Source organism: Medicago sativa, chromosome 5, assembly GCF_051527215.1.
Source record: "Medicago sativa cultivar Bolivia chromosome 5, Bolivia_mono, whole genome shotgun sequence".
NCBI lineage: Eukaryota > Viridiplantae > Streptophyta > Magnoliopsida > Fabales > Fabaceae > Medicago > Medicago sativa.
The window spans coordinates 9,888,200-9,900,855 of record NC_140753.1 but is presented as its reverse complement, the minus strand read 5'-3'; the positions used below and the strand labels follow the sequence as shown (position 1 = coordinate 9,900,855).

At 33.2% G+C, this 12,656-nt stretch overlaps 2 protein-coding genes across 2 annotated transcripts; one reads left to right on the top strand and one right to left on the bottom strand.

Annotated features, from left to right (window-relative positions):
- The first annotated feature begins 3,370 nt into the window (after positions 1 to 3,370).
- Positions 3,371 to 7,624, top strand: LOC146919852 (protein DA1-related 5-like). The gene is made up of 5 exons (XM_085713255.1): positions 3,371 to 4,024; positions 4,114 to 4,383; positions 6,347 to 6,695; positions 6,964 to 7,175; positions 7,270 to 7,624. Exons 1-5 carry the CDS (start codon positions 3,430 to 3,432, stop codon positions 7,314 to 7,316), a joined length of 1,473 nt encoding a protein of 490 aa, XP_085569381.1. The 5' UTR covers positions 3,371 to 3,429; the 3' UTR covers positions 7,317 to 7,624.
- A 2,630-nt stretch (positions 7,625 to 10,254) lies between these two features.
- On the bottom strand, positions 10,255 to 11,599 carry LOC146919851 (uncharacterized). Its single transcript, XM_085710680.1, has 2 exons — positions 10,761 to 11,599; positions 10,255 to 10,647 (listed from the first exon to the last, which is right to left on the bottom strand). The coding sequence occupies exons 1-2, from the start codon at positions 11,013 to 11,015 to the stop codon at positions 10,555 to 10,557; spliced, it is 348 nt and encodes a 115-aa protein (XP_085566806.1). The 5' UTR covers positions 11,016 to 11,599; the 3' UTR covers positions 10,255 to 10,554.
- Positions 11,600 to 12,656: the final 1,057 nt, after the last annotated feature.

The following is a 12,656-nucleotide window of genomic DNA, read 5'->3' as shown; positions in this document are numbered from 1 at the left end:
TGGAATAAAAGTCATCTGTGATGAAGAAGGGGAAGCATTATGGAAAAATTTCCGCAAAATTCCCAATCTAAAGACAGAGATGCCTGAAGTTGATATTACCTTAAACTTTCTTCATGGGTCTCGTTCCTGAATGTTGTTTCCCTGAGATACAGTAACTAGAATTCATATTGAAACTTGTAAACAATGTTGCTACACATATGTTGTTTTATTAACTAGTCTTCATCATAATCTTGTCTTGGTAAGTGTAGTGAACAAAGCAGGAGTTTGTCACTACACTGCACATGTAATATACTCCATGTGGCCTAAAAGATTACTCCATGTGCTATTTTAGCATGACAATTATTCTGTAATAAACTTGATTGTAGCTTGAGGTGTTAAAGTATCCTTTTTGATAATTTGGTCCACTTTTATTTTGGTTTTAATATTATGAGAAATGATATTTGTACAACCATTTTATGACAACTTTTGTACAACTTTCTCTCTCATACTCACATGATGTACTTATCCTCTCTCTTCCTTTTTCTCTCTCTATTGTTTTTGACCAATGAGAAGAAAGGAAAGTAAGGTTGTCACAAAAGTTGTCATCAAATGGTTGTCAAAATATCATTACTCTAATATTATATAGGTTGATAAATGGGACTGGTATTATATTTATAAAGAAATTACTGTATAAACTTTAAGACAATGCTTGAATTGAATATCTAAGATGAAAAATAATGTGAAATGGACTGAGATGAAATAAAATAAAATAGCATAAACGGGTTAAATATGTTTTTGGTCCCTATAAATATATTAACTTTTTGTTTTAGTCCTTCTAAGATTTTCCTTCAACTTCTAATCCCTATAAAATTTTCAATCACTAATTTTAGTTTCTATTTTAAAGTAAATTTTTGTATTTTTTTTTTAATGAAATTGTGCAGAAATGTGTAGAATATTGTAAAAATCACTCCGAAAAAAATTAGAATTTTTTAACAAAACATAAATTAAATATGAATTTTTAACCGCAAAAAATATAAAAATTCATATTTAATTTATGTTTTGTTAAAAAATTCTAATTTTTTTTGGAGAGATTCTTGTAATATTAAAAAAAAAATAGCAAGTACTCGTGAGCTGAGTTCAGTTGTAATGTATATGTAAGGTCTGGGGTTCGAACCCCGACCACTTTAAAGGATGGACCAAAAGTGTAGATGAAAATTTTTGAAGGACTAAAAGTTGAAAAAAATAATTAGAGGGATTAAAACGAAAAATTGACATATTTATAGGGAACAAAAATATATTTAACCCAAAAACTAAATAAATTATTCCATTGTTTGAATTATTTTACAATAAATTGAGGTTTTTAATTTATGGAGTTAAGTAGTGTACATTTCCTATTATTACTATTTGCCAATGATGACTACATGACCAACGATAAAAGGAATGCTTGAGTAACATCCATATTTGACCCATGTTTTTTTTTTTGACTGGAACAAAGAGGTTAGCTAGCAGTAAGAAAGATGAATGTCGTAAAAAAAAGCGACAGAGAAAAACAGAAAAGAGGATGATGAAGCTACATCACGCACGTTTTGGAGATTTACACGTGAGATATATAAAGAGACAGAACAATACAAATAGAACTTATGCTAAAAATGCTTAAGTTGTTTATCAAATGCGGACAAGACATATTTTGTCAAATGAGCTTATAAGCTAAAAGCTAAGAGCTAAAAGCTCTTTTTTTGGGTTTACCAAACATAGCCATAGTATGTTATACTTTCCACACTGTAGCATTTCTTTATTAAACTTTAAAAACGATCAAATAACTTTAGAAAGGATTAAATAAAATAAATATTTTTTAAAATTTATTTTCTTCTTCATCTTCCTTACCAAATTTATCATCAAATGCATCCAAATCCAGGGAATAAAAATGGAATCAAATTATCCCAATTCAACAAAATAAACCCACAAAAAGGAAGAAAAACAAAACACACCTAAATCTACTTATCTTCCCCCCTTCATCACCTTTTCCATTTTAGACCCTGTTAAATCTCTGTCACGGTGGGAATAAAAAAAGGTTTGTGTAACAATAAAAAATGGTTTATTGTACAAAACAAACAATAAAAAATAAATTTAAAGATTAAATATATGGAAGATTAGAAAGGGAACAAACTCAAAATGGATAGTGTTATAGTGTTGCAAATTTGCTGTGATTGATTTTAATAGTAAAAATACATTTTCTCAATTTTTGGGTTGGCTTTAAATGTTAAACACTTAAACCTAAACATTCGATAATTTTTAAGAACACTATTTTTTGGTGTTTTTTTTAATGTTCATTTTAAAAAAATAGATAAGAAAATTTTATGTTGAAGGGAAGAGTTCATCAAATAGCAGAGGTTGTTGAATTTGGTTTGATTCCGTTCCTAAAGTGAAAGAGGAAGAAGAAGAGGGAGATAAAGAGGACAAAAAAGGGTTGAATGTTATATGGTACAAGCAAGTGTAATGTAAGCTCGTAAAAAACTACTAATGCATGGGGAAAATGCATGGTACAGTACATTACATGTTTCACTCTCGCACCCAGCGCCCTATTTAAATTAAGTTTAAGCATGTACACTTAAATTCAGTTTATAGGACCTACATAAACGGAGTTATTTAAGGGTAATTTTATCATTTTGGGATGTCACCAGAAATACATGGGGTGTAATTAAAAAAATTCTTAACTATAATGGATAAAAATAGTTTTAGATAAAAAAATAAAGATAAAAAATGATAGAAATATTAATGATAAATTATAAATCCAAACACTATTTAAAATAGCATCTAAAAATAAATTATAAGTTGACATTGAAATAACCTTTATCAAACACGTTTTTTTGTGTCAGGTGAGCTTAACTCAATTGGTAAGGACAATGCATAATATATACAAGGTCTGAATTCGAACCTAGACACAAAAAAAAAAAACTTTTTTTGTCATGTATTTATAAGATATAAATGATCTAATCTACCTCCCCTCATGACCTCTTTTATCACAACAACGCAGCAGAAATGTTTTGTACAAAGCAATAAATAAAGGATAATGTTTTATGGACACCCTTTTCTTCATACATACATTGTACTACCTCATGTGAGAGTGTGTGAGAAACACAAAATGTGAGTTTTTTTTTTGTGTGGGGACCACATGAACACATGTCACAATTATATGTGGGTGTATAAGTGGTACATGCCACCTAAGATGGTCTATATATCACTACCCATAAATAAAACGTGAACGCGGAACTAGTACTACCAAACCAAGAAACTACAAGGAAATGTAGGCAAAGGTAAAGTGGGGTAAAATGAAGACCAAAAATCACAATCTCCATCTATAAATAACTTGAGTTCATGACTTTTCTTTCTCATCCAAAACATTTGTTTGATTCCACAAAAACAACAAAACGCATTATTACTTGCATAGTTATGGCGGATCTAGTGAGTGGAGCTGTCGTTGGAGCTGTGGTGGGAGAGGCTATGAAATACCCAATTCAAGCATTCAACAGAGGTCGACATTACCCTTCCACTCTCGAAAGAGGCAGAAAAACTTGCAATGCTTTGGCTCCTCTGGTTGAAGAGATAATAGTTTGCAACGATTCGTTGGGTCGACCAAGTGAAGATACAGAATTAGTAGAGACTATCACAGGAGAGCTCACAGAGCTTGTACGAAAAAGCAAGAAGCCTACTTTCAAGAACTGTTTGTCTTGTCCAGCTCAACAAGCAAAGCTTCAGAAGAAACTTGACGCTCTTCACTGGCATTCGTCTGTTGTTGTTCCATTTGAGAATAAAAGGGATTTGATGAAGCTGTTGGTTCTTGCGGAAAAGATTCATGGGAATCAAATAAGGTTTTGGTGTGGTGCTCCTCCTCAAGTTCCTGAATTTACTCCAAGGCTTGACCTTTTCACTGAGTTGAAGATTGAGTTGATCAAGTATGGTGTTTCTGTGTTTCTTTTGACTGGTTTGGGTGCTTCTGTTAAACCCACTCTTCGAATGAATCTTTCTTTGGATCCACAAATCCAAGGTATTTGGAATTCAATCATCAAAATTATTTTGTTTCATTTCAATACAATTCACTCTCATTGATTTAGAAAACTTTTTTGTCTTGACTAGCCAAGTTTCGTGGAAACATTTTCGTTGTTCCCGTCTCAAGAACTCCCAACTTGAAGTACATTGTACAAACACTGTTTGCCCGCTGTGGACTTTGGATGCCTGAGTTTCAAAGTGACGAAGATGCAATTAACGAATTGGGACTTCTATTTTGGAAAATTAGTATATATCCAATATTATTAGTCTTGGATGATGTTTGGCCTGGCTCAGAAGGCCTTGTTGATAAGTTCCGATTCCAATTGCCAGATTATAAGATCTTATATTTTTTGACTGGTGAGACTAAGACTCTGTTTGGTAAAAATAGCGGATAGCTGATAAGGTAGCTGATAGCTTTTAGCTGATAAGCTAGCTGATAGCTTTTAGCTGATAAGCTAGCTGATGACTGATGACTGGTAAGCTAGTTGAAGTGTTTGGTAAAATTAGCGGTTCAACTAGCTGATAAATGTAAAATGACATAAAAGGGTATTTTTAATTTATAATAAAATTTATATCAATTAATATTTAAGTATTTGAAAATTCTTTATTTAAATATTTTTTGAAAAAATACTTTAAATTTATTAACTTAATATATCCTTTATATTATATAAATATTTTCATTTAAGTGTTTATACTTTATAAAAAAATTAAGTGTAATAATAGACGGTTATTGGAATGTATTATTATTATTATTATTATTATTATTATTATTATTATTATTATTATTATTATTATTATTATTATTATATGTATTATTAACAATAATTGATAGTTACGCTAAATATAATCTTCTTGAAAAAAAAGTTTAATAATTATCATATGCATGCTAAATAGATGTAAAATATTTTTATTTAGTTCAAAATAACAAAAGGTATATTTTCATCAGTTGTAAAATACAGCTGAAGGTATATTGATTTGCACGTTAAAAAAAGTATATTTGGTTTGTAAAAAAAAAACTAACAAAACTGACGGTATGCCGTATAAAGAAAAGAAAAAAAACAAGGAAAGACAAGTGCTTCTTTTTTTAATTTTTTTGAAAAAGAATTGGATTTTTGTTCGCAAGAGACACAGTAGTATTTATGAGGAAGTTATATTAATAAATTGTAATGGGTAAAAATGGAATTTAGTTAGAATAATAAGGGTAGAAATGGAATTAAAAGTGAGAAGCTATAAGCTATAAGCTCAAACGCTACTTGGAATAGCTTCTGAAAAATAGCTTATAAGCTCGTTGAAATTCGTGAAATAAGCTATAAGCTCATTGTAAAAAAAGTTACCAAACAGGGCTTTTTTTGTCAAATGAGCTTATAAGCTATAAGCTATAAGCTCTTTTGGTGGCCTTACCAAACAGACCCTTTTGTAATTCAGCTGAATCTATTCCTATCACCTTGTTCAACAATTTTTTCAGGCTTAATTGCAGTTTTAGCCCCCCTAACTTTTCTAAAGTTGCAATTTTGGCCCTCTAAGAAAAAAAACTACAAAAATGTCCCCTAAGTTTTGCAACTGTAACAGTTTTGGCCCCCAAGGCAAAAAAAAAATGACACGTGGCACCTCACTTAGGGTGCCACGTCAGCGTAGACTGAGTCAAAATTGGCTTTGGGGGCCAAAACTGCCACAGTTGCAAAACTTAAGGGACAGTTTTGTATTTTTTTTTCTTAGGGGGTTAAAACTGCAGTTAAGCCTTTTTCTTAGGGGGCTATAACTCATACTTCATATGCTACCAACCACCGCATTCTGTCATCATATCATATATTAAAATAAAGTTTTCATTACTTTACTACTAATTATTATAGTTTTGGTTAAATTGCATTTTTGGTCCTTAACTATTTAGGTAGTATCGCTTTGGTCCCTTAATTAAAATTCGATTTATTTTGGTCCCTTAACTTCTCTTTGTTACACATTTTGGTCCTTTCCGTTAGTTTTAATTCAAAAACGTTAGATTTTCTTCATCTTCTTCTCCTCTTTTTCATCTTCATATCATCTCCATCAACCTTTAACAACAAGAATCCCAAAAAAATTCAGAAGAAAATGAAGAAAATCTAATGTTTTTGAATTAAAATTAACGGAAAGGACCAAAATGTGTAACGGAGAGAAGTTAAAGGACCAAAATAAATCAAATTTTAATTAAGGGACCAAAGCGATACTGCCTAAATAGTTAAGGGACCAAAAATGCAATTTAGCCTATACTTTTCTACTCCTTCCTTTGAATTGAACAATATCATCTTCACTTAATTAACCACAATATTATTTGCAATGTCTACAGAAACAACAGAAACAAAACCTTTCTCAACTCCCTCTCATTCATCAGGTAATTATTTTGTGGGGCAAGATGGTGGCAAGAACATAATGACACGTAATAATTTTGTGGCGCAAAATGATGGCAATGACATGTTGAAGGACATAGTACTAAGGAGGAGGAAGAAACTAAGTACAAGTATTCTAGTACTATGGAGGAGGAAGAAACTTAGTGCTATTGTTCTAATTGCGGCAACAGCAACATGGGTGTCGATGGAAGTTTATCAATTTAACTTCCTCACTCTTATCTCATGGCTCACTATATTTGTTGTTACTTCAATATTCCTCTATTCCAACATGCTTAGACTTTTCGGCAAGTGAGCACCTTCTCCTTCCTCTACTTCTAATGCAAATTTCTCTATTTTTCCATTATGTAGACTAACACGGATACGAAGGTACTAATAATAATTTGAGAAAATTGAAGTGATTAAATGTAACTATATGTATCAATGTCTTGTATATGTGTATTGGCCATTAGACACACTTTAGTTTTGATGTAACATCAAACACTTATTCATTCTAAAGTGTTGGTGCTATGTGCTAAATAGGTAGTTAAGTTCCATTTATTTATTGTGTGAAATTTAGGGAACCACCAAACTTGTTGAGGCTTGAATTGAAAGAAGAAACAGCTGTGAGAATGGCAAAGACAGTTCGAGCATGGACTGAAAAATCAATAAGGTGGTTGTTCGTGGTAAGCATAAAGAAAGATTGGCATGTGTTTGTGGGAGTTATGGCAACGTTGTTGGTAATCTCTTATGTAGGAGCCTGCATGGACTTCCTAACATTTATTTATATAGGTACATGAATGAATATGATTAATTTCCTTTAATTATCTACTTTTTACCCCTCTCGAATTGGTTGTATTAAATTTTATTTTGTTTTGTTCAATAGGTATAGTAGCTGGTATGACCCTTCCTGTAAATGGAAAACGAGGATAAGATCAAGAGATGCATGGAGTGGTTTGTTGGATAATAAATTTGATTTGGTCCATTGGACTAATGAAGTGTTAGACCCATTTTAGTTTAAGTGGTGGGGTTAAAAGAAAGTTCTAGAGAAATATAGAAGTAGTAGAATAGTAGAGATTTAACATTAAATGTAATTTTCACAAAAAAAAAAAAACATTAAATGTAATTAGTTGAGAGAAATGTGAAGAACTCTCTATTAAAATGTTTAGAATATTATCCCATGATGTGTCTAGAGCTCTCCTTTGGAGCCTATATAATAAAAGAGAGTTTGTCATTTGTAATTTTTTTTTTAATGGCAAAATATATATATAAATAAAGATAAAAGTTTAGATACAGTACAAATACACCACAAGACTTCAAGAGAAGCCCAAAAAAGTAAGAAAAGAACCACCAACAAAAGCCAAAACAAAGCCCCAAACGGACTAAAAAAACCGCAAACAAAGGCCAGCAAAAAACATACACAAGGTGAGCCCATCCAATATCAACAGCCCCACACCTGCAAAAACACCTGCAAAGACAAAGAGCACAAAGAAAAAACCAGGAAGCCAGGTCGGAAAGGAGGAGGCAACGAAACCCCCACCCAACCCCCTCACAACCCCAGAAAAACCACCACCTCAAACCCTACCGATGCCAGCAAAGGACGGGTTGCACCTCCCACTCATGAAAAGTGCAAGAACTGCCAGGACACTTAGCCAGGAACCACTTCCAAGCTAAGAGTTTAGCTCTATCCACCACAGGCTAAGAGTTTGTCATTTGTAATGTTAATAATAATGGAATGTAATCATGAGAATTGCTTTTCTCTCATATGTTTTTGCTCATTTCCGCTGAGAAATACACATGCGTGAGTTAACTCATGCTGAGAATACACATGCGTGAGTTAACTCACGCTCGACTATTTTGGAGGGAATGAGAAAAAACATATGGGAGAAGAATGGTACTCTACAATCACATATTCACATTACACATATTATTTGTTATAGTTCATTATTTGGAAAAATCATTGACTATTACTTTTCCCATCCTTTGCTATTCTCATGCGTCCTGCAAAAATGGCAAAGATTGTTAGCTTTTTCGGAATATAAAATCCGAAAACTTATGAATTGTGATTTTAGTGTTGTATTTGATGTCAAAGGTCTCTGCCGACCGTCATAGAATCCACGCATAAGCTGCAAAGCAATTGCAGAGATTCTATGAACGGTCAACAATGACCATGACACCATAAACACTCCTAAAAACTAATTATTATTTTTAAAGCAAAAGTAAGAAAAGTGGTGAAGTGAAGAATGAAGGAATTCGTTGAAGATGAAAGCCTATTTATAGCCTAAAACAAGTCATAGATCATAACTATAGTCAAATGATACATTTTCCAATGTCCAAAAATGCTTTAAGCACACCACAAACCATCCAAACCTTTGGTGAAATGCCACTGTTCAAATAAACTGAGAGTTTTCGGATTATATAATCTGAACCTGGCTAAATAGTTTCAGATTATATAATCCAAATAGCCCAAGAATATGTTTAAGAATGATGAAGATCTTTAAATTTTCTTTCAGTCTATGTGTTTAAATAAACATCTTTAGCGGAGAGATATTTGACAGCATGATGAAGATTTTCAGAATATATTTATTAGAGTAATACCTCAAATTCGCCCTTGAATTATCAGCAATCCATCAAATTCGTCCCTGAATTTATCGAAATATCTATTTAGTCCCTGAATTTACAAAATGTCAATCAAATCAGTCCCTCCGTTAAGTTGGTCTGTTAACGGAGGTGACGTCTAACGTTAACCTCTTACAAGGCTTGCCACGTCAGATGCCACGCAAGCAGGGACCAAATTGATTGATTTACAGAAAATTTCCAAGGACCAAATTGATGGATTTTCAGAAAATTGGCAACGGCTCTTTCTCAACAAACTCAGCAACGGCTCTTTCTCCACTTCCAAATTAACGGCTCTTTCTTCCCCAAATACATAAATATGGAACCCTAATGTTATTATTTGTCACCTAGAGTTCAAAATCCCCCAAAATTCTTCCATGAATTGAGTAGGTGTTCTTCCCCAATTCAAAAAACATAAAACCCTAATTTTGTTGATTCAATTCGAAATTAAAATATCATTGGTCATTGTTGAAGATTTGGTGTTAACATATGATGGGTGGTGGGCGTATGGGCAAAAACGACTACAGCAACCGGTCTTCATCTTCAAGCTCTATGTACAATGATGATGTGAGAGAGCTTCATTGTTGGTGTCCTAGAATTTGTGTTGTAAGAAAAGCAAACACTGTCCAAAGGAAGGCCTTTCTATGCCTGCCCTCTTCCTAAGGTTTGTTTAACAATGGTTATGTGATGTGTGAATGGTTTGTTTAAATAGTACAGATTTTGTTTTTTGATTGTATAGGATGATGATGAAAATTGTAAATTTTTTGTGTGGGTTGATGAAACTGAAGAACTAGGCTATTTTAAAACCAATGGCGTTGGTCATGGAAGAAATGCAAGGTTGATAGAGAAGCCAAATGATAGGAGCAGAGAAGAGGTTTGGAAGGCAAAGTTGATGGATATAGTTGATTGTGTAGGAAGTGAGCTTAGGTTGATTAAGATATTGATAGGAGTATTATGTTTGATTGAGTTGTTTAGAATGCTATTGTATTGTGCCAAGTCCATGTAATGTTGCAAAGATGTAATGAAAAGAGGTTGTCAATGAATGAATCAAACCCTTCTGCCAAAAAATTTCAATCAAATTGGTCCCTAAATTATATGCATATCCATCATATCGATCCTCAAATTAGTGAAATTACCATCAAATAGGTCCTTGAATTTTCACACCAGATATCACTTAGATCCTTGGACATACATTTGTTGAATAAAGTAAAAAGTAAAAGATACATACTTTGATTATAAAAAGACATACATTGCATACCATCATAAGTCATATATTTGATGTTCATAAGTCATTACATAGCCAAAAAAATGCAAATTACATAGCCATCAAGTCATCAAATCATTTGATGTTCTTAAGTGATTACATATCCAAAAAACCATAAACTAAACAAGTCCAAAAAACAATAATTAAACTAGTCAAAAAGCATAATTTAAACAAGCATCAATGCTTTGGAAATCCTGGAGTTGGGATAAACTCCATGTATTGGGGTTGAGTAGAAGCGGATGGCCCGTAATTTGGATTTGGAACTCTAACAATTCCAGGACCAGTTGGATTCTATGGAGCAGGACCCCTCAGTGGTGTTTGTTTATGCATGTCATTTGAATGAATCACTGGTCCTCTCATGCCATATCTCCTTGTACTCATTATCTGCAAATAAAATCAATTATATCAGCCCTTAAATTATAAGAAAATCCATCAAATTAGTCCTCAAATTATGCCAGTAAGTCTCAAATCGATCCATATTTTGGATAAAGTCATACCTGTCTAGAAACTGCATCAGTTACAGGTCCATAATCAGTACCAACATTATCTTGTTGCACCTCAGAAGCAACATTCTCATTAGCAACATTCTCTTGTTGCACCTCAGAAGCAACATTCTCAGTAGCAACATTCTCTTGTTGCACCTCAGTAGCAACATTCTCAACAACAGTTTCCACATTTGAAGCTTCATTCTGAGTTTGTTGGGTGACATTTACCCACATTTGAAGCTTCATTCTGAGTTTGTTGGGTGACATTTACCTGAGTCACTGTTTCTTCAGGTTGAGTTTCAGGTTGAGTTTGTTGGGTTACAGTTGCACCAACATTGACTTCATCATTTCTTTGAGTATCACAAGCCATTTCCTCCATTCCTTGAGTACCATCAACATTTTCCTCTTGATGATGATGATTTTGGGGAAGTGAAGAGGGTGACAGTTTAGGCGGGAAGGTGAAAGATTAGGGACTGGTTTGATGCTTCTGAGTGAAAAAAAATGTGAGGATGAAAGACAATGGTAATAGAGGGGTATAATTGGAAACACAGGAAAAATTACCCTCAAAAGTTAAATCTCGAATTTTCTCCATTTCCATCAATTTCGTCCCTGTACACGTGGCTGCCTTGTTGACACGTGTACAGGACAACACAGCATGCAAGGGGACATGTCATCACCACTAACGGTGCTTTTGGACGGAGGGACTGATTTGATGGACGTCTGCAAAATTCAGGGACTAAATAGATATTTCGATAAATTCAGGGACGAATTTGATGGATTGCTGATAATTCAAGGACGAATTTGAGGTATTACTCATATTTATTATTTAAAATTCTCATTTGTAGCATAAAGTGAAGGAGAGAGTTTTTTTACAGCACGATGAAGATCTTCACACACACACACACACACACACACACACACATATATATATTAGGTGGGATCCGTTGACACCAAATATAAGTCAAAAGACTTACACCAAATCTCAACCATTCAATCTATACAATCCGATGGTCTAAAATATGGAAACAAAATGTTTCCGTGATCCCTTCAAAGATGTTTTAGTGATTCAACTTAATTTACTAAAATTACTCCATAACAAATAATTCTCCTTGAAACTTCTTCTTTCATGGATCGCCTGGTCATCCACAAACTTAAAAGAATCAAATAAGTTCCACAAATCCTTTCAAACCTAAATTATAATTTCACATAGTCATGCTTCTTCTAAATTAAACGTTTTTTTGTTTTAATATTTGATCAATAGATCTTAAAGTAACATGATCAAAATATTGAATTTCAATTGAAATAATTGTCTAAGTGTTGCCGAATACATTTTGGAGAATTTTAGCCACAAATATATGTGTTGATACAAATGTATTACAAAGATGATACAGAGGCAGACACACGTGGACTAGAGCCTAGAGTCAATTCAATCGCAAAAGACACAGTAAGAGTTAAGAATTTAGAAAAGCAAAATCGGATACATCTTTGATTGATTTATGAATTTATGCTTTCATATTTTTATTTTTATTTTTGACGGGAAATTTATGCTTTCATATGTATCGTGATTTCTAGGAAATTAATAGACTTCCCTTCCTTTAGATAAAAGAATCTTTTGCTATTAGAAGTTGTCTCCTAGGGTTTCTTGTGCGCTAGGGTTTCAGCTGCACCCTCTTCTTGGGCTGCCGCCGCACCTGGGCCGGATCTTGCCTAGTGAGAAGTTGTGTGTTCATCTGATCCAGGATCTAGATGCTTCCATCCATTTCTTTATATGCTATCCCTCATGGGTGAACTGTTCCATCATTCACAAACCCTAACCCTAGTCTTACTTTTTCTGTTACTTCTGCCTTGCTATTTTCATCCTTGTCTGCTTCCTGTGCTTTTCAAACCTTTTTCTCCCTGCTTCTATGG